The sequence below is a fragment of the Asparagus officinalis genome, chromosome 2 (genome assembly GCF_001876935.1).
Source record: "Asparagus officinalis chromosome 2, Aspof.V1, whole genome shotgun sequence".
NCBI classification, from domain to species: domain Eukaryota; kingdom Viridiplantae; phylum Streptophyta; class Magnoliopsida; order Asparagales; family Asparagaceae; genus Asparagus; species Asparagus officinalis.
Window position 1 is genome coordinate 22156805 of NC_033795.1, and position 22952 is coordinate 22179756.

General features: G+C 38.4%; 1 protein-coding gene across 1 annotated transcript; it reads right to left on the minus strand.

Annotated features, from left to right (window-relative positions):
- On the minus strand, positions 1918 to 16861 carry LOC109830510 (AUGMIN subunit 6). The gene is made up of 13 exons (XM_020397781.1): positions 16437 to 16861; positions 16303 to 16359; positions 16134 to 16228; positions 11832 to 11982; positions 11629 to 11754; positions 11320 to 11479; positions 8220 to 8280; positions 7871 to 8141; positions 4947 to 5072; positions 4010 to 4165; positions 3626 to 3869; positions 3023 to 3490; positions 1918 to 2371 (listed from the first exon to the last, which is right to left on the minus strand). Exons 1-13 carry the CDS (start codon positions 16647 to 16649, stop codon positions 2331 to 2333), a joined length of 2169 nt encoding a protein of 722 aa, XP_020253370.1. The 5' UTR covers positions 16650 to 16861; the 3' UTR covers positions 1918 to 2330.

Here is a 22952-nt window from a genome sequence, read left to right on the forward strand (position 1 = left end):
GTATTTTTCGTTAAGTTTTCAAATGAGAGAGAGAGAGAGAGCACTTTCGTTAACTCTTTTGAGTTTTATGGCATTTCCATTATTTGACTTAGTAGAAGGAATTTTCGTAGTTTTTTTTCCAAGATGTAAGGACATTTTTGAAATTTTGAAAATGAAACTTACATGATCAAAAAATGATGGCTTTATTTAAATAATGGTGACATATAGTATAGTCTATGTTATACTTTTCTTCTCTTATTTTTCTAAGGACACCTTTTCTTCTCTTTTTTTTTAAAAAAAAAGGATGTCTTAGATCTTTTATACTTCTATTCCAATTTTCAACATCCATTCATAGTTTTATACAGTTTTGAAAGTTCGGAAGTAGTGTCTATAATCTATAAAGTTTATAGAAAGTTTCATGCAAAACACCCAAAGGTTGAGGGTTTTTTTTTCGAAATTCAGATTTTATTTCTCTGTGGTTTCTTCACTGAAAGGAGTAATCATGGGCAGGGTATGATTCTAGCTATCTTTGCTTCCAAGCACTGACATTCCATATTTCATGTGACATTATTCATTGTGGATCCAATCAATGAGTGGAAAAATACTATGCAGGAGTCCTAAGTAAAGGGATATTCCTCCCGCACATGGGAATAGATTTGTTTTGTGTTAATGTTTCAATCCTCACCCACAAGTGGGCCATTCGTACGAGTGCTGAATGGAGGAGAATGTATAACCTACTGAAAAAATTGTTTAGTTTGTTGATTCAAAATTGGATCGTAGGAGCTGGGCGACCTACAGAACGCGAGTTGTTGAGAGTTGTAGACCAAAGAAAGTCTCGTCGATTGATCTAAAATTCCATCCATCCATCGGTTATAATGAATAAAAAAGATCTTTGTTCTACATGCGAAGGAGAGATTTATACTTGAGAGAGTAAATAGCAAATTTATTTATTTTTATTTTTTTCTGCTCGGTTTTTATACCGCTGAGCTGCCGTTATCGAAGCAGATTTGTTAGAGCATCTCCAACAGCTTCCCCATCTTCTTGAAATACTCAATTTTGGGGAATATAGAGCTTTTTTCTGGTCCAACAGATTCCCCATCCCATTCCCCAAAATAGGGAAGAAGGAGAAAAAATAGAGAGTCTTCCTCAAATCTGCAGCATTCTCCAAATTTTTGGGGAGAGCTTTATTATTGTAATAAATACGATTTTTCAAAATGGGGAACCTGTTGGAGTTAGAGCAAAAATAATTTAGAGAATATGACTTTTGTTTCTCCATTTTGAAGAAAATTTTGGAGAAACTGTTGGAGATGCTCTTACCATCAGAAATGGGATAAAAGAAGCTCAGCTACCGAGTCCTTTAATTGCCCCCAACCGCTAGCAACTCTTTTCCCAACACAAAAAAGGGCTTACACGTGGAGCAGCTCACTCCCCATCTCTCTGTTTCTCCGCAGCATCATTAGCTGTGGACATCATCACATCTTATGATGACTTTTTTTCAGTTTGAAGTTAAAATTGACGACATAAATAATAGAACTCAGTTTGTTCCTGAAGTGGCAGAATCTAACGCAGCAGCTCTCGGGGAATGAATCGAAACCAGACACATGGAAGCCTCGCTTCCCTGCGATGTGTATCGGTAACAAGTATTTTGTGCTCAAGAACGCAGGCATCAATTCTCTTATTAAATACTTGAAGTGGACATTTCAGAAATAAGCAAGCGTGCGAGTCAAAGATGGATAATGTGACAAGCAAGTTTATGTTCATGACCTCCACGTCCGCTTGGTGTCCGGGGCATCAAGTTTATGATTCAAGTGTTTACACCCAAACAGCGGGGCAAAATTAACAATTAAAAATAAAAATCTCGCTTGAAAAATTCAGATGCTGATATTGCCACGATCAGGATCCTTGTAGATAAGAATCAACACCTGACGGGATCTATCCTTGGAATGCAACTCCAGGCCTCTATACAACAACGTGTACAAATACGTCTCCATAACCACAATATACAGGATTTACCGTCCTTGTAACACTTAACATGTAAAAACAAGAAAAAAAAAATGACATCTGAACAAGAGAGAATGGATTATCACAATACAATTACAACTGTTGTCAATAAAATACAAAAACGGGGATCACCAATACACACAGAACCCAATCTCAATTAACAATCTGCACGATCCCAAGCCGCCTCCACAGGCAAACCCGTGAGCCCCTCCAACTCAAGCATCAGTGTGTCTCTGTGACCGATACATATAGGTACAAACACATTGTCATCTCCCTGTCAGAGGAAAAATCGTAATCTCAAGGTGCTCTCCTCGAGCCTTAAGAGCCTGAACTGAACCTCCTAATTCTACTCATTTTTCCATTAAAGCAGCATCAGTGTCTGATAATGGTGCTGCAACAAAACACTGAGCAGTCAGGAAGCCGTAATTTGACAAGTACTTGTTCAGAAGTACGTAACATATCAGCTATGTTGCACGGATTTGGGTCCATGACAAATTTGTAAAAGCTAGGGTACGGGAGGACAACACTATATATATACATATTGAAATTGTAATTTACATGAGATCTATATTATTATTTTTCATTCACACGTTATAATAACTAAAATTCCTATTGTTTTAACATTCTTTTATTAAATAGATTATAAATTCGCACAGCGTTTGTTTTTGAACTAGATACCCAAAGAACCTTTTAAAACCATGCTTCTAAACAGGGTATGAGCTGAAAGCCTGAAACACCCAACCCGAGTCCAGCAAGTTGCACAAAGTGGTTGTGGAGTGTAAGATATACGTCCAAGAAGTTTATGACGAGTGTTTTAAATTAAAACATACATTATATAATTGAGTACACGTCCAAATATATGCACGCATATACTTGAGGAGTGTCGTAGCTGGGTACGGGTGCAAAAAGTATCTGACAGATACAGAAGCCCAGTTAAGTTGTTGGAATAACTTAGCAAATTAGCATATCCGCAATATAATGGTGATCAGGTGTGATGTACATCAACAATTATAGAAAATAAGGGCATAAAAGTTCAACATACCAAGCAAGTCCTCATATGCATCTGGGAAGAATGACGAGTCCATTAGCAAGGGAGGCGAGAAAACTTGATCCGTAGATTCATTGAAGCCAGGAAATGTACTCTGTGGAGTAGAGCCTGAAAAACCCAAGACAGAGTCTGTCGGAAATCCATTCCCCTGGTTTTCATACCCATTGGAATCATTTGATACATCAGAAACAAAATTTAATGGGCTCTCGAGATTCGAAGGCTGCAGCTTAGTGGTCTTGCTGACACGGTTTTGTTGTGGAGAAGCAAACAGTCGTTGCTTCCTCTGGTTTGGAGCTGCATCAACTTCCTTCCTAGTTACCCCTGTGGCTAGGGGCATAAAAAAGTGCTCAGATCCGTCATCACTGCTTTTGTCTTCTGACGACTCTGTGTTGTTCACTGGCTTCAACAGAGCAGCTTCACGAACTGAACGCCTTAGGTTTTGGACAAAATAACTATCACTATCTGTGCAAGTTGAAGGAAAAGGTTAAAGAGTCCAGAGTAAGCTTCTCAAAGTTTATGCTTGTTGCGGATTGGTGTTATTAAACAGAATCTGCAAAGGAACTTAGTTTATTTTCACAAGTATCCAGAATGACCAACCTTGTGATGTACTGTGATCATTTGTAAATGGAGGATCAACCGGTTTCCCGACTGCCAAACTTTCTGACCGTATGGATTGAGTAGATATAGATTGCCGTTTTGGTGTGTGCATACTTTTTCCTGATGAATTTGGTGTTAAGCTAAACAAATGAGGGAGTTTAAGAGCAGGACTACTTGTACCCTTCTCAAGTTGAATGGAATTTAGTTTAGAAATCATCTCGTTGACTTCATCATTACTACTTTCCTGTTCAGAAAAATGAATTGCTAAATAAAAATGTAAAATCTGCAGAAAACTAGGAGCAAAAATAAAGGAGAAAACTGAAGAGGAAAAAGCCACTACAACTATCATAAGCTAATGGCACAACTTGCTTGGAGAGATCTTACGAGAGATCTTCCGCTACTCTGTGCCTGGACAGGTGAGCTCGATCTTGCACTGTATTCATCAATAGTACAAGGAGATATGCTGTTGACTTCTTCTGTTAGATCTGCGATTGACTTCTGCATCACTGGAACTGCCTCTTTAAGTTGGTTGATAAGCCCCTATATCCCGTCAAAATAAAAATGGAAATCATCAATCTTTTAACAACCATGTTCTAGCACGACATGTTACAACTCTCATTCCTCTCCTTCTATGACTTACTAGTTATGATGTTTTTATAGCCTATATAATGAAGTAGGGTCACTAAAAATTTTCTACCCTCAGTAACTAGAAGAAGTAAAAACAATGCAGAAAATTGCTTCCATCTCTAAGGTATGGCATAAACCTAAAACTTAAAAGGCAAAAATTTCAAGATAATTTCCTTCCTAGTATATGAATCAAAGTTGTTCCTTTTGTCTCTTACACTCTCAATAAAGATTTATTTATTTTTTAATCTCAGACATTTTCCAGATTGCATCTCATAAAGATGGTATCCCTTCTTCCACTTCCAGTTTTATGCATTATTTTCACAAATGAGCATTAGCAACAAACTCTTGTTCATATAGAAGTCTCTTTAACCTGGTACACCCTCTTGAATAAAATTCTAATCAATACCATTTTCTATCACATTTTTAAAACAATCTTGGTGGACCGAGTAATAAAGTATTACCTACTGCAGTTATGAGCCACTGCACTAAAACTAGAATTGCTTAAATCATGAGGCATTGCACGATGAGGCCACCAAAATTTATCCACAGAGAAATATTAGAAAACAAGGTATGATTGCCTAGCTGTTTTATACAGACACCCGAACTAACTTTTCGGTCATTTTTTACCCTTTGCATTACAGGCTCTAGTGGATTAGTTTTGGGACAAGACAGCTGCAAATGAGGATCCACTTACTTGTATACTAGCTAGATGTTGCCGATGTTCAGCTAGAGTTGCTTCCAGGGACTCAGCATGTCCACTAGTAGAACCATCAGATGCGCAGCGTAATAGTTCTGGGCCCTCTCCATCGTTAGCCTTGGCCTATAATAGCAAAATTCATAATTATCCAGAATTAATATGTAAACAAACAACAATAACAAAAAATTGTCTAGCTATCTCTTCTACCAAGCTTCACTATCAGTATTTTGCCATTGTGGCATTTGTGTGGTTTCTGCATTTGTGAGAAGTGGTTCATTTTGTGGCTCTATGTTTTGTTAAATTCTTATCAATGGAAAATGGGAGATTATTGCCTACCATTACTATAAATATAAAAAAGAACTTCATGGTCCGATGGTCATGAAAGTAATGGTTTCTCAATAACAGAACAAATAAAACAATTTAGTTAATATTAATGTGGAACCCAGAAAACACTTTTGGATTGTAATCCTAAGGATTCTCAGCAAAGGAACATGGGTGAAATCAAAAGAATTCTCATCGATGAAATACAAAGAATCATATGTAATTTATACAAATAGGGCCCACTAAAAAATTTAAGATGTATATGTTCTTTTATAAACACATTAATTAATACAGCGGGTTAGCTAGAACTTAATATGATCCATAACTTGGTTTAACGACGTACAAGTGCTTCTTAAATTTATATTATACTTTTTTGGATCAACTTCCACGAGAATTTAAAAGAAAAGAGAGGAATCAAGAAATTAAGTTGGGCTTGCATATTATTATAGTAGGTAAAGTCAATTAAGCTCTGAATTTTTCCCCTTACTATCCTTTTCCTCGTCTCTTTCTTCTACTTTCTGTTCTCTTCTTCCACCTTCCTGCTAGGCCGCTACCTGTTTTCCCTTTTTCTGGATTATTTTTTCAGGAGTCAAACCATGCAGCACACTCAATCAATGGTCCCACATAATGCTTTCTTGAATATTGATATCTATTGAAATTTGGAAGCACTTGGGAGAAGACAAGTACTGTAATCAGAAAGCTTGAAAATACTTAATAAAAGGAGGTGCATTGGTAACATTTTTGAAATAAGCATAGGTAACATTTTAAAATGAAGGAAATATACAGTTGTGCAAAGTCATGTAAACTAAGTTACAAGTCCAATACCAGAACTTTCAGGAAAAGCAATTCCGGGAAGGCTTAAAGAAAAGGCTCAATCATAACCGGAAATAAATTTGATCAAGAGGAAGGTCGAGTATGGATTTGTAAAACAATAACTGAAGAGATACAGAACAGACATTTATAAGGAGAAGAGGTAACTGAAATAAGAATATATATGACATATTTTTTGGGCTTCCACAGAGACAAAAGACATCTATAAACTTCTTTCAATCTATGGTGTAGAAAACTAGGATGTATGTTTTGGGGATCATTGATGAGAGATTATATCCTTGTTGATAATCCTATCTTGAAAATACGTCAGAGATTTATTAACTTCTTTACAAAAACTTCGATATAATCGTATCTTGAAAATACATCCGAGATTTATAAACTTCTTTACAACATACATCATAAATTTTTTTGGGCTGATCTAAATAAGTTTATAAGGAGATATGTGGAAGGTCTTAGGAAAAAAACAAGCACACAGTAATTGTATTTATGGGATATCTAAGATTTAGAAGTAGGATGAGAATAATTGATGAGAGACAAAACCATCCCTTATCACCATAGACCAGTACAAATAATCTACGTAAAGTCCCAGCCTCTTTGTGTTAGTCATTGATGAGAAACATCGATGTTCAAGACACAGTTAGAGAAGAGATAATTAGCAGATAGAAGAGATAAATTGTAGAACCTAAAGGGCTTGGAATCAATAGGATGAAAGAAAATTATATAAAATATAAGTTCATCAAAACTTAGAAGAAATTAACCTAATCTGGCCAAGGAATATCAAGGTGTGATCATTCCCATTGCTTAAAACCAAGAATGTAATGACTACAAGAAGAGGATGGCAACTCACAGAAGTAAAATTGGGACAGTTAAAATAAAACTCAGGCCTTGTGTAATTGTCAAGCCCATAAAATTGAAGAGAAAAAAGATTAAAAGACAGCTATATAACCGGACATGTCTTATGCATCAGAGAAATGGACAGATAAGGAACATGTTCAAAAAAGCAAGAACAACGAAAATGAGAATGTTGTATAGTGTCACGAGTACTGATCTTTTTTTTTCTTTTTTTTTCTTTTCTTTCTTTTTTTTTTCTTTTTTTTTTTTGATGAGTGCAAATGCATTTAGAAGAAGTTAGGAATTGATTTAATTGAGGATAGAAGTAAGAGCGACTCAACTCGGAGAGGTTGGAGATATGCGGTAGAGACCATAGAAGTGCCGGTTAAGAGTAAGTGGATGAAATTGATCAAACAACAAAGCCTAGTGGTAAACCTAAATGAAGATGGACCAAGGTAGTAAAAAGAGAGATACCAATTGTTAGTGTAAAAAAGAAATGGCCTTACAAAGCTCAACGGAGAAAATGGATACATGAAGTAAACCCCAGAGTTTTGGGATAAATGCTTTGTTATTGTGCATCTTTCACCTTATAAACATGAATCAAGTATGCTACCAAAGGTAATGCAAACGAATCAATGAAAACATCACCATTAAAAAAGTGATCAAGATCACGACGTATCTCTACTATTATGTTTACGAAATTTTGAGTATGGTAGCCTTATGGTGCCTCTTCCAAAAGGGCTACCAACATGTGAATGAATGTATTCAGAATCTATGACCTCATAGTTGAATATTGTGAAAGCAATGTTCTTCAAAGTTTAATTGATAACGAAAAGTTACACTGAAAATTATTTTTAGTATATTTATAAGTAATAATTGGAACAGCAAGTAATATAAAACGTCATATTATATTCATAAAAGAAACAGAAAATGCATACCAGATGAAGTGATTGTTTGTGGATACGCTGTAATGCATGAGTCCAACGTCTAAGAACTTCAGCTACATCAACAGTGGGGTGAACTCTTCCACTTCTATCTTCTGTTCTAGGAAGAGCATCATGACTCCCTTGAGGTTGAAGAGGATCTACTGGTTCACGACTATCTATTGGTGGAGATATTTCACCAGTCCGAACAGATAGTACATCTGAATAAGGAACATGTGAACTTAAATCCATCGCAGCAAGCAAAGATGTTCCTGAGATGCGGTACCTGTTGAGAAAGAAGCATGAGAAAATGCCAAACAGAAGATGAAAACAAACACATCACTTCTCAAGAAATCTCCAGAACCTATGCTCTCGATGGGCTATCAAGTCCTCAATGGGGCCAGATGCAAGAACTTCATGTTGACCTGAAAATGAAGTGCATTAGGTATCAAGGTCTAGGATCTGACAAGTATAACTCATGTAAATTCAGACTAGTAACTGATATAACATTAGTATATTGACATATAGCTTGCTATATCCCTCTCCTGATTTTAGCTTCTTGGTCAACATTGATAATCAGTTGAGCAGGAAAAATGATAATAATAAAGATAAACCTGTGTAACCAAAAAGGACAAAGTAACATCAGTTATTTAAATCCCTCATCATTCTTCTCTCACTAAGTAATTGATTAGAGACAATGCAGTACCTGTTAAGTATGATGTATCCAACATGCTCTTGGACGTTAGTTTCTCATGTTATCTAGATTCATATATTATCACAAAAATGTCAGCCTAGAGTAGAAAAACTTAAATGACCATATTTCATCACATTCATCCAGAAAGGACACCAAAATACTCAAATTTGCTTCTTCAATAATTTGCTTCTTCAATGACTATCCATATTTAAAAGACAAACCTTTTGAAGACAACTGAAAACAAAGAACTTTCTTATCCGGATAAATATACTCATCAATATGAAATAGTCAAAAGAAAAACCGCAACCTTTCATGAGTCACTTGGTAATACAACCGTTATATGTGATTTAACAGCAATACCAAAACTCATACTTTGAACATCCACAACCATCATGAGACCACTTTCAGGTAAATTTCCTGAATGAAAAAGTAGATTCCCTGGCTCCCATACCCAAGGTACACTAACTGAGTCAGTCTACCATGGCCTACACCACAAAGATGGATGGTCTCCGTTGTTTCAGGTCAGAAATTAATCATATGCTGTTTATGGTTAGACTTAAACAAAAACTGTCAGATGATAATTTTAGCTCTATGCAAATAGTCAATGAACCGTAGTCCAACTCAGTTACATTAGGGGGTTGTATCCCATAAAGAACTAAATTAGGACTCCTGAAAAGTGCAAGACACCACTCAGCATCCTTTATCTTCCAAAAAGCTTAGGGTGCACTCTCAGTTTGGAAGGGCGGATGGAACTTGAATTTAATGACAGATCACTTGCCAGATATAAATGCTAATAAATCTGAAGTTAAAAGATTGTATTTAGTGCTTAAGAGTAATGGAAATGATGCATAAAAAATTCATATATCCTGAAGTGACAAGTGCAACAATTAAGCAATGAAATGCTGAATTTGATGCAGAATACAGAAGAGACTTAGGAGGAAAAGAAATTTAGAAGCAAAGAAGAGTATGTTCACATACAAACTGGTTAACATACAAACTGGTTAACATTGAAGAAGAAAGTATGTCCACATACAAACTGGTTGATTACATTGATCAACCTGTTTCAAAGAACATGCATTTATCACAGAGAAAATTTGCAGAAATTGGGACCATATACATACTTTCCCTTCTAGGGAACATCAGAAACTCTTCAAGAGAAAAGCAACAAGATAGATAAGGAATCCTCAAGAAACAATCTTTACCTAATCATCTCCCAGAGAAAGTTATAGTAGTTACATTGGAATAAAATGTCATCAGATAAAATAAAGTCATCTAAAGTCAGGAATCAGGATTATCACTGTTGTCTGACATGTATTATGCTTCAGTCAAAAAATGTGAACCCAGCACAATTCTGAAATTAAGCTAAAAAGGAACAGTCCTTTCACAACCAAGCTATTATTCTAGATTATTTAATTGAAAGAGTAGTTAGTGATCGATTCAACTTCAAACTGCAAGTTTTTTTTTCTATGCTGAATTCTGAGGTGCTAAAAGTTCAACCAAACTTCTTCATTAGCAGGATTGGTTATGCTAAATTTTGACTGTGTCACTTAATTCACAAGTCACAACATAAGCATAATATGCTATCCATCATAAATGCTTGTTGTGATGGCAATATATCCACTCAGCATAAAGAACTAAATTAGGACTCCTGAAAAGTGCAAGACACCACTCAGCATCCTTCATCTTCCAAAAAGCTTAGGGTCCACTCTCAGTTTGGAAGGGCCGATGGAACTTGAATTTAATGACAGATCACTTGCCAGATATAAATGCTAATAAATCTGAAGTTAAAAGATTGTATTTAGTGCTTAGGAGTAATGGAAATGATGCATAAAAAATTCATATATCCTGAAGTGACAAGTGCAACAATTAAGCAATGAAAGAGTAATGGAAATGATGCATAAAAAATTCATATATCCTGAAGTGACAAGTGCAACAATTAAGCAATGAAATGCTGAATTTGATGCAGAATACATAATTCATATATCCTGAAGTGACAAGTGCAACAATTAAGCAATGAAATGCTGAATTTGATGCAGAATACATAAGAGACTTAGGAGGAAAAGAAATTTAGAAGCAAAGAAGGGTATGTTCCCATACAAACTGGTTAACATTGAAGAAGAAAGTATGTCCACATACAAACTGGTTGATTACATTGATCAACCTGTTTCAAAGAACATGCATTTATCACAGAGAAAATTTGCAGAAATTAGGACCATATACATACTTTCCCTTCTAGGGAACATCAGAAACTCTTCAAGAGAAAAGCAACAAGATAGATAAGGAATCCTCAAGAAACAATCTTTACCTAATCATCTCCCAGAGAAAGTTATAGTAGTTACATTGTGTTGTCTGACATGTATTATGCTTCAGTCAAAAAATGCGAACCCAGCACAATTCTGAAATTAAGCTAAAAAGAACAGTCCTTTCACAACCAAGCTATTATTCTAGATTATTTAATTGAAAGAGTAGTTAGTGATCGATTCAACTTCAAACTGCAAGTTTTTTCTTTCTATGCTGAATTCCGAGGTGCTAAAAGTTCAACCAAACTTCTTCATTAGCAGGATTGGTTATGCTAAATTTTGACTGTGTCACTTAATTCACAAGTCACAACATAAGCATAATATGCTATCCATCATAAATGCTTGTTGTGATGGCAATATATCCAAATTTCTTTAACTTTGACAATTAGAAGATGCATATATAAGCATCTATATATCACAGCTCCACAGGAAATAAACATAATTAAGATTGAAATAAGTTGTGTACATACTCTTGCGAGCTAGTAAAGACTCCCAAAGTCGAGTTGCCTTAGACACAAGATGCGAGTTCTGAGCTGAAGAACTAGATATACGATCATCCCAAGGTTCCACTTCCAGCTTTGACTTGTTTCTAATGTCCTGCAGCTTCTCTAATTCTTGCTGCAGATAGGCCTGAACAAGCAGTAGGCGTATTGCAGAAACAAAAGCCATCATTTTAGATACATTAATAGAGTAGAATGGAACGCGTATGGATATTAATACAGCGTAGGTATCAGCATCAACCAAACAAATCACCAGAAAAGATAGATGTTAGTTTCCACCTCTTCAGCACAAAGCCCACGGAATTCTGCAGTCATTTCATGAGCTAAGTTTGACCAGGCAGTTTGCCGTTGAACAGCGGCATTTGCATTCTTTAAAAACTTCCTCCTCTCAAGAGCAATCCTAGCCTGTTGAGATACAGTGTATGAAAAAAAAGGAAAGCATCAACAATGTGTAAAAATAGGATAAAGTAAATCCGGAATACCTTAGTTACAGGAAGTAGAGAAGCTGCATGTAAATATGAAACATCTGTCAGGGAAGCAGGCAGTGGGTTTGAAGCTACATCAGCAGCGAAGGTCCGCCTGTGAACTTCTCGTAAAGCATGCACAGAAAGTTGCCATAGAAGCTCAACAAACCTGCATTGAAATGAGTTTACACTTTAATGACGAGCTTAACAAAATGTAAAAATATGGCATGATGCGTGCAACACCTGACTAGGACATAGATTCAGAAAGCCAAATACAGATTATTTTCTGAAGTACAAGAAATTGTTGCAATCTACGGAAAAATAAATCAAACAAGACTACTTAGTAGTCATAAAAGAGAAACAAAGAAAATTGAAGTTGAAGGCAAACAATACTCACTGTGCACGAAGACGGCAGCAACAATAAGGCCCTTCATCCGAAACTTTTAGAATGGTTACTTCTATTCATTCCTGATAAGGGTTATCCAGTCTGTCAGCATAACAGCCGATACTATCAGCTTTTTCTTAGGGGCTTTTAGGCCTCATTTGGCACGTGGGAATGAGCTGCTCATTCTCACTTCTCTTTCATGTGTACCAAACGCGCAATCCTTTTGGAAGCTATTATGCTCATTCCCACTTCTCCTTCATTTCCACATTTTTTGGGAATGAGCATTCCTAATGAGTTGGTAGGAAATGAGCATTCTCACTTAAGTGCGAATGAAAATTTTAAAATACATAACAAATATTTCCAAATTACATATTAATTATTCATACTAAAAATAAAAAGATTTGCATTCCCGCTTCATTCTCTAATCTCACCAAACGTCAAAATGGAAATGAGCATTCCATTCTCACACTCATGCCATCCCATTCCTTGTTTCATTCCATCCTTACTTCATTAGGTTCCCGCATAACAAAGGAGGCGTTAAGGTACTAGCCCCCAAAAGATACGCAATGTCCTAAAAACATGATATTATAATATAAGTCCCAAATTTGTTTGAGTTACATCATATAGATCGTGTTTTCTGTTAAACATCCACCAAAATAAACCTTATCCGAGTTAATTCTCTCTTTGTTCCTCCCAAGCACAGTCTCAACTCCTCATAACTCATCTCTTATTCTATCTTGGATCCAGTCGCCATACCAAGGATGATGTGGGGGAGGTGCACACAAACTAGAAAGTAAATAGATCGTAAGAGAATTGATGAAGATGAAGGACCTAGGAATAACAAGAAAAAGATTGGATGCATTTATAACCATTCGATAAAGGTCATGGGTGCACAACATAGTGAAAGACTATTACGATTGTAGCATGCTGGAGAGGAGCAACGGACAACAATAACAAGAGTAGCACTAACAATAGCTAAAAGCATAAGAGGGATAACATGCAGCTTAGTTATTTATAGGTTAAAATAATATATTTTAACTAGAGGAACCTATTTGGTCTAATTGAAACTAACTCGGGGACCTATTTTATAATATCGTCTATTGAGAGCAAAGACCTATTTCAAATTAGACATCTGGTTAGGGAATTAGTATCTAAAAGCCCATTTTCGTTATTCCTACTATTTATGGCCTCTTGAGATCTACAGCTAGTTGTAATTTCTCAATGAACTATAATCCTATTACTTTTCCTAAATAACTAAATAAGGCACTTATTGGGTTGCTAGACCATCTTGATTAGTTTTCCCTCACTCTTTTCTTCTCAAGCTCTAGCTTATTATAAATATACTTGTGTTTAATTCTAAAGTTCTAGCTTCTCATAAATGCATTTAATTGGGGCACCCCCCATCAAGCGGTATCCACCATAAATGCTTAAGATTGGAAAGGATGAGAAAGGAGTTAACAGCTATAAGAAGGGATATTCTTGAACAACCAAAGGGCAACCTCCCTTTCCTCCAAATCATTAATCCATTTCCGTGGTGGGTTTTTTACCCCTCCCCCGAAACCCAAAAAAAGTTACTCCCGGTTAGTTGTTACCTTCCTTAATAGTCAAAGGACTTATAAAGTATGCACTTGATGAGTTGGGATGACCCATAGCCAAACAAAGCGAATAGTATTTTATCCGTCCATCTTACTTTCTCATTTCTACTACACAAATTATTGGACAAGTTTTTTTTTTTTAATTTCTCAACATAATAGCTAATAAAACATTGCCAATTTTGTACCTGTTTTTTAAGACTTTTCTACAAATTCATAGCTATTTATGATCATAAAAACTCCAGAGTCACAACCACTTTAATTGCTCCACTACTATACTTATTCAATCATCTCCCTTGATTTCATCTACTTGAAGAACACTTAAGTCTAAGCAGCAAAAATCGTATTCTTATTATTTCTCGTAGCTTTACAAAACATTCATTAAATTCCTTCAGATCCCACAGCTTCTCACCATTCTGCTCTAGAAATTGTCTACTACAATCGTACCAGTAAAGAGCATATATATTATGTTTTCTATTGATAAACAATATGTGTGTGTATCACATGTTTCTTGAGCCGTACATATCCCACACACACAAAAAAGAACACGTAAAGAAACTCATCTTTTATAGTTTAAGACAACATAACCTACATTTTATAATGAAAATCAAGGTTTAGATCATAAAATAGGGAAATGAACGAACAGATCATTTACGAAGAACGAAGACATCACGCACTATCCACTAATCTACAGAAACAAAGATGCGCATTCTAACAAGGGCATGACACATCAGCTGCAAGCCTGCAATAAGTTTTACAGTTAACTAGTCATAGCTTTGGTTGTTTTCTTGTGAATGTACACAAACTCAAGCACTATCAACCTTTTCGAACTCAAAATGCATATAGTTAAGGAAGTAGGAATAAATCCCTTTATTTTAACTAAATGGAGGACTACATAATACAGAAAAATAGGGGAACATCACAAAAAGAGTGCGTGCTGGATCTACAAGAACGGTAAAGAACATGATGATACAATTTGGAGCACGAGGTTCGCGACCCTGTTGAATAAAGCATAAGAATAGATGTGTAAGATGTATCTGATATATGAAAGGTCATTTGCAGTGAATATTGAAGGAAGGGGAAAATACTAGAATCAAAAGCATTTCTAGAAAGCATAATGTTACTCGAGGTAGAGCTGTCTCCTTAGCTTGGTGAAAAAAATGAACTAAGAAGAAAGATTGTATAGTAAGCTCTGATGTTAATACTGACAACTAAGTAACAAAACGTATGAATAAATCCAAGAAAAATTTGATGCCAGAATAACTAGAAGAACAAAAGTGGTCATAAGGGCTCTGCCTGTGACGTAGAGAGAAAGTTCCTGTTTTTACTAAAGATTATAATCAAAAGCAGGAAAAAAGCTCAGATTTCACTTAGGGTGGAAGGAGAAAACTATTGGGCATGATATGCTTCAGAATTAAAAAAGAAATACAGGGAACTTCCATGTTATTGCCGTATTGCTGCCTGTAAGCCATCAACATATACTACCAGAACAACGGGATAACTAGACTAGTTGTGGTTGAGAAAACCAAAAAAAGTTGGAATCATGTTTCCCAACACAAATTGTTTCCAGAAGTTTTAGAAAATTTTAAGTGATACTGCACAGTAAAAGCGCAATAAACTATTCGGATTTATCAAATTCTAGGGCAATTTATTAGAATCCCCAACTTGATTGCTGTAATAGCTTCCTCATTGATCTATGATTAACACAAAATCACAAATATGAAATTTTATATAGTCTGACAGTGTAAACAAAACTACAGATTTTTATAGCATGTGGACATCATCGATAAGCTACTGTCAACATGCGGGAAAATACTTGGATTTACATAGCATGTCAAGCTCATCACTAACAAGTAACAAGCTCCCTTGTTCTAATAAACATTATCAAATACTGCAAATCGGTCGTCACTATGATTTAAGGTTGATGAAAATTGTCTCATAAAATCACTTCTATTTTGGATAATGACAATTTGACATGATCACACATATAACTATGTAACTGGAAGGCAAAACTGCTGGTTCTAAATTTCATCTAAAACTTCACTCAAGCATATTGCCTTTAACAGGATTTCGCACCACACATTCTCCATAATTAGTCATAAACATTTGGGTAAATTTCAATAAATCTTTCTGAAGCAGAGTTATTATCCACAGGCTACACCCTTCTACAAGGAAAAGGTGTTGAAAACAAATTTCCCATTTTCAGTCCATCCACAGACAAGAGATGAGCTCACTACTTCATTGACATGTTTAAGCATCCCACTTATGGATTAAAAAAGAACTAAATTGCCAGATTTCAGATGGCAAAATTGGAAACTGAATCGAATTAACTAAACTTCTAACCTCGTCCCGCAACAGGTAGCAAGAGAAGAAACCCTAGAATTACTCCTCGGCAGCGCCCCTTGCGACTCCAGCTCACTTATAATACCTTGCACAATCTTCCAACCCAAAAAAAAAGTCACAAAATACCCCACATTTCCCCCAAAAAACAATCACAAGCCAAAACCCTCACCTTCCGAAAATCCCTCGATTGCGCTGAATCGAATATCGGCCACACCTTATCAAAATCCTACGAAAATCAAACAACAGCAGACAATCAGAAGCCAATTCAATCAGAATCAGAGGTAAACAGTAACAAATACTCGCCTTGGCGGATTGCACTGGGCCTCGGAGGGCGGACAAAAGGAAGTAGAGCAGCTGCTCGCCCATTTTAGGGTTTGAGTGCCGGAAATGGCCGACCCTAGCGGTGCCGTTTGCTCCGTTGCCGAGGATCGCCGGATCTAACCCTAGGAGGAGGCAGTTGGTGTACATGGCGCTCTCGAGCTCGGCCTCCCTCTCCTTCTCTCTCTCCGTCGCCATGGCCGATCCCTTGTTGGTTACTCTTTGCTGCTCTCTCTCTCTCTCTCTCTCTCTAGATCTTGGGGTTTTCTTTTGGGTCCTTTTCTTTGCGATTTTGATGTCGCTTCTGGTTTCAATTTGCTTTGGGCGTTTGGTGGGGGCCCGCAGAGGGAGGGGATTCTGGGCTCGGTTTTGAAATGGGGCGAGCGAGAGAGGGGGTGCAGGTGGGTACGGTGAGGTTACCGGTGCGTGATTGGACCGGCGTGTAGTAGCCGGCAGAGTATAATATTGGGATTTTGGAAAATAGGGTCCTTTCTCGTGTTAGCCCCTCCACTCTTTAATATTTCGATACACGCCCCTCAAATTATGATCATTGCAGAGATGAAGGTGTTGTTAGAGCATCTCCAACAGTTTCCCCATTTTATTGGTATTCTCACTTTTGGAGAATTTTAAGCTTTTTTTTAGGTTCAACAGATTCCTCATCCCATTCTCCAAAATAGGGATGGAGGAGAAAAAAAGGGGAGTCTTCCCCAAATCTGGGGCATTCTTCAAATATTTGGGGAGAGCTTTGTCATAAATGCAGCACGTTTTTTTAAAACGGGTTGGAGGAGAAAATAAATATAAAATAAAATCCGTAATTACAAAAAAAACCATAGGGGAAGTTCCAATGCATAAAGAGCATCCCAAAATAGGGATGTAGAATATTTTTATTATTGTAATAAATGCAGGATTCTTCAAAATGGGGAAGCTGTTGGAGTTGGAGCAAAAATAATTTGGAGAATATGACTTTTGCTTCCCCATTTTGGAGAAATTTTTGGAGAAACTATTGGAGATGCTCTTAGTTGACGAGTTAAGTAAGCGTACTCAGAGGGCGTGTTTGGTTGATAAAAGTGGAAGAAGTAAGTATAAATTAAAGAAGAAACTTTCAGAATGATGAAGTAGGAAGCAATACTTTCATTATTTATTTATTTTTTTTATTTCACAAAAATTTCAAAAGTAAGAAGAGAGGAAGAGGGTCTTTTCAAGTTTATGCTGAGTGAAAATTTTCCATATAATAAAAAACCAGATTTTGTTCCTAAATTGATGTAGATTTTAGTTGCTTCTAGGTACTTCTGAATTTTTCACAAATGGAAAAAGATTTATGAAGTAAGGGTGTCACATAAGCGCCACATCATCATTTAAGGAAATACTAGAAGTAGCATATCAAGAGAAACAAACACGCTTTTTTTTTATCGGAAGTAACAAAAGAAACTTCTACTCTCTTTACTTTAGCTCAGCTACTTCAAGTTACTTCCATGCAAACAAACAGACCCATAGGGTGTGTTTGGCAATCACTAAAAAATTGGGTCGAGTTCATGATTGGCCCAGTTTTATTCTAGACCAGTTTAGTGTTGGACCACCACCCCTCTGGCCCAACACTAAACTCGTTTTGTTCCCCGTTTTTTGCCTAACAAAACTAGGCCAATTTTGACCCTGATTTTGCAAATCAAAAGCAAACCCAAAAGTGGCCTAATTTTAAGAGTTTGCCAAACACGCTATGAGTTTGGGATGTAAATAAGGGCAGAGTCGGAAATTTTGTCTTAGGGGGCAAAGAATCCAAGAAATATTAAGAAGTGATACAAAAACCTCATTCTTATCAAACAAAAAGGACAATACATAATTAAGCCTCTGGGCCAGTAAAATCGAAATACGCGAGCCGGGACTTAATAACGGATAGTTTCTCCTCATGAGTGGCTTGTACCAGTACCTCAGCTCTCTTCTTAAGTTCGTTCTTATCCGGCATCATCACAATAGCTTCCTTTTGGATAAGTTCAAGGTCCTGGATTGACGAACGATAGTTGGCGTAGGTCTTCACACTTTCTAGTGTGAGCCTTTTTAAGATCTCTTCTTCCCGCGCGAGCTCAGCCTCGTGTCGAGCCAACTCCACCTTGAGTCGATCAATTTCTACACGAGACGTTTGTATGGCAGTATTAGAAGCAACTACAGCTTGTTGCTTTTGAATGCATTGCCCCTGTAAGGACGCGATCTCAAGTTCCTTTTCAGTGATACTCTTTTGAAGAGCTTCATGTTGACGAATCGCTTCAGCCCTGAGATCATCGAAGGTTAATGTGATTTGGGCAGCAAGATCAGCACCACGCAACTCCTCTAAAGCCCTCAGATTCTTTTCCAATTGAGAGACATTCTCTGAATAGTGCTGAAACCAGCGAGCGTCATCCACATATCGAATGTCGTTCAAAAAGTGCATGAGTATTGGCTTAAAAGAATCAAATGAAGCTCGTCTGGCACCGACCTCCTCAATCGCCATCTTCATCGTATCCTCCAAAGGTCGTATAAGAATTTTAAGCATGAAAGGAACGACCACTGGACTTAGAGATGTCATAGGAGATGTAATCGGTGAGCCTAAAATGGTAGACCCTGGTGCAAGAACTGTTGGCAACGATCGCGAAGAAGCCGGGGAAGCCATATAAATGTTCAATTGCGAAGGACTTGAAGGAAGAATCATGAGCGCCCCTGCCTGGGCTGAACTCAGTGCATTCTCCGTCCCCGCAGACTTGAGAGAAATCGTTTGCAGAGGGGATTCTTCTTGTAGGGAAGTAGTCGTTACCGGTGTGGGTTCGGAGATAGAGGTAGCTCTTGCTTGCTGGTTGGGAGACAGAGATGCATCAGCAGCCTCATGAGTCGGAGAACCTGTACAAAAGAGCAGTTAGTATAAAAAAAGGGGCACCATAGAAACCAGAGTGTGTAATCTTTACCAATAGGGGAAGAAGGAATATAAGTGGACGCCTTGTCAGAAGATGGTGGTGGTGGATCAGCCCAGCCGGCAGAATTATCGTCACCATCACTTTCCTCCCCATCAGCATCAGCGCTATGAGAAGAGGTCCCATAATCTAACGGTTCCTCTTCATCTACAGTCGAGAGTCCGGGAGAACTTGCAGTTGCATCCACTTTAGTCATAATGTCAGTCGTTGGGCTAGGAATAGTAGCCCCCATCTGTGGCAATAATATAGAAGCAGCAGGAGATTGACTTTCGTCTGTAGGGGGCCTAATCTCTTCAGCTCTGCAGTCAGAAGAGTAGCATCTGAAGCCTGACCTGGAAATGGTGAAATAATAGGGTCCATGATAGGAGAAGACTCCACATCCCCAATCAATGACTCGTCCCCGCCCTCTTCTTGATCCAAAGGATGATAGGATGAAAATTCACTGGAAAAAGCAGGACCCCCAGAGTGAAGTCCTGTGTGGAGGGGACGATTTGCAACAGCATATTCTTGTTTCTACTCTCTCTCAGTGGACTTGAAAGCATCAGCCATTAGTTTCTGAGAAGGAGGGTCTACTAATAATTTCCTGCGAGTACGTTTCTCGTATGAACTGCTTCTTCTTCGGTAAGAGCCCTCTTTCCAACTGCTCTCGTTCTTGGAGTTTTAGCAGCCTTAGGGCTCGCTATTGGAGCATTCTCTGGTCCCAGACCTTCTTCTTCTTCAGCCTCGTCCTCATAAGATAAGAACTCATTGATTCCCTTCAGACGAGATACACAGGATCCTCTCCTGGATGAATACATCCTTCTAATTTCCCGTAAGCCTGACAAATTCAACTTATAATCAGGTATCTTGGAAGCCGTATGATACAAATTGCAGAAAGCCATGGAGAGAAGTGAATTGGGCGTCTTGTGAGGTAACCTAAAGGTAGCTCCAGTGCAGCCTGTTGTGGAGTAGTACCAGGCCCGAGCCCCTTCGTATATATTACCAACAATTGCAAGTTGGCTCCGTGGATTTCCAACGTACAATTGATCGTACCCAAATTGTCGAGCGAATCGGTACGGTTGATACGACTCAATTATACATTTATCACCTTGCCTAAGGAGAAGATAACCTGGTCTAATGTTCAATAGCCAGTGGAAGACTCCCCCATCTAAACGGGTAAAACCATCCGGGCCAGCTGTATCCTGGAACACTTGTCCATAGCCACCGCCTTCAAAGTCTGGGAAATAGTGGAATATGTGATAATTGAGGTCTCTCGACAAGATTTGACGAACCCTCACTATATATGTGCCTTCCCAAGTAGCTCCTTCCAGTCTCTGTACAAAAGGGATGAATCCTTCGTCCGAGGGAGATGGGGCACTCATCAAATGAGGACAGTGGGATACATACCATACCATCAAATAAGTATACGGCAGGGGTACTCGAGGGTTTGGAGTCATCAAACTCTTCTTTTCTCCAGATCCTGTCTCCTTCACCTGAATGAATTCAAGACATAGCTCCCTCAAACCGTGCTGCAGACAACATGTCATAGCCGAAAGTAGATTCACAGGCCTCCCATGAGCCAAGAGGACAGCTGGGTAGACCACTTCTATTACTACAACATCTATCGGCCTGGTAGGGACAACACATCGTTTCAACCAAAGCATGAGAAAACCCGCCAACAGGGCCATGTCAGAAATAGGCATGGTAGCCTGATGGTGGAAACTTTCAAATTCAGTCTGTGCAGGGAAATCATCTTCTAATCCCTCATTGACATAATGGGCTGTAGCATCGTTGATTAAAGCTTGGATCGCCTCAGGGATGCTCACGCTCCGATGAGACACAGCGACAGTCTTGTGAGACAAATTTTGGAATAGATATTCAGCCCAGGATAGCTGCTTTATACCACGTCCTCGTGTCCCCGTCAGTTGGGTGCAGATTTGAAAATGACACATTACTTCCCATAGAGTGTCATAAACATCGGGGTTCATCTCCTTCAAAATCCTAAGCTCACTTGACCCTGGGATGAACTCTTCGTAGGGCAAGTCTCCAAAAGGAAGACCTGAAACGTCATACATTTCGTGGAGGGCAAACCCTAATTCCCCCACAGGTGTGAAAAATATACACGTCTCCGGGTTGTATCTCTCCAGAATAGCTAAAAATTATAATGATTGTAGTCAATACCACATCTGGTAGCCATTACAGGGCAACTGAGCCCAGATCGAGCCAATGATCCCTCTAGCTCTGTCAGCACGAACTCTGTCATTCTTGCCCACCACCCTGTTCTTGAAGAATGAACCCACCCGGGAGTTCTGAATACTGAAGAGGGGAACTCCCCTTTCACAGCCAAAAATCTCTGCATGAAAGTGTTAGCTATACTAGCTGTTTCTCCAACGGGATATCCCCTTGAGAATAGGCAGGGTTCTAAAGCTGACACCTGTCGGTTATAACCTACGGTGTGTATGCCTGTGTAAGTCAAAGCCCCGACAGCTACCCCATCCTACTCCCTGATAAGGTCCCAATTCATATGTCGAGGGACGGAGGCACACTGATAATAAGCGATAGGAAACATCCTATGCATGTCGGGGAGGAAGAAGTGGCGATCTCCTACTTGTCTCAACCACTTATAATAGCTGCCAGTCATGATCTCTTTTTGGATGACGACATGATCGCCAAATAGGAATGCTAGCTTGGTGAGCTTTTTACGGGATTCAGTTTCAAATTTAGCATCCGTAACTAGAATCCTGAATACAGCCGGGCTAGCCTGGGATATCAAAGTGACATGTTCTTTGTCAGTATCTTGAAAAATTGGGAGTTCCTGACGCAGATTGAACTGCATATTCAAATCCACACCGCCCTCACAACCAAAGTGATGACAAAGTGTAAGGGGTTCGCGGGTGTAAGGCACTGCAAAAGAGAAAAACATTCAGTCAGTCAGCATAAAAATAAAACGAAGGCAACCTTAGTCAAATCCTTGGAGGAATAAGGTCGTTTAAACGCACAGGTCAAACCTGGCGTTAAACATTCAAACGCACGGTTCAGACCCTGCGTTAAATATCATCAACGCAGAGGTCAAACCTTGCGTTAAACATTCAAACGCACGGTTTAGACCCTGCGTTAAATCTCATCAACGTAGAGGTCGAACCTTGCGCTAACATTCAAATACACGGTTCAGACCCTACGTTAAATCTTATCAACGCAGAGGTCGAACCTTGCGTTAAACATTCAAACGTACAGTTCAGACCCTGCGTTAAACCTTATCGACGCAAAGGTCGGACCATGCATTAAGCACTCAAACGCACAGACCAGACCCTGTGTCAAATCTAATTAACGCATAGGTCAGACTTTGCGTTAGTCATTTAAACGCAGAGTCTAAGTCCTGTGTTACAAAATTCGAGCGCAGAAGTCGGACCCCAACGTTTCAAATTTAAAACGCAGAGTCCTAACTCTGCGTTCTAACATCAAAACGAGTTTCCTCATTGCTCAGATCTTGCCGAAGCAAGTTTTGTGGCCATGGAAGTCGATACTTACCACCTACGGGAGGAGCTTGCATCGGCGTCACATCAGCTCGAGTGACATCACCGCCGAC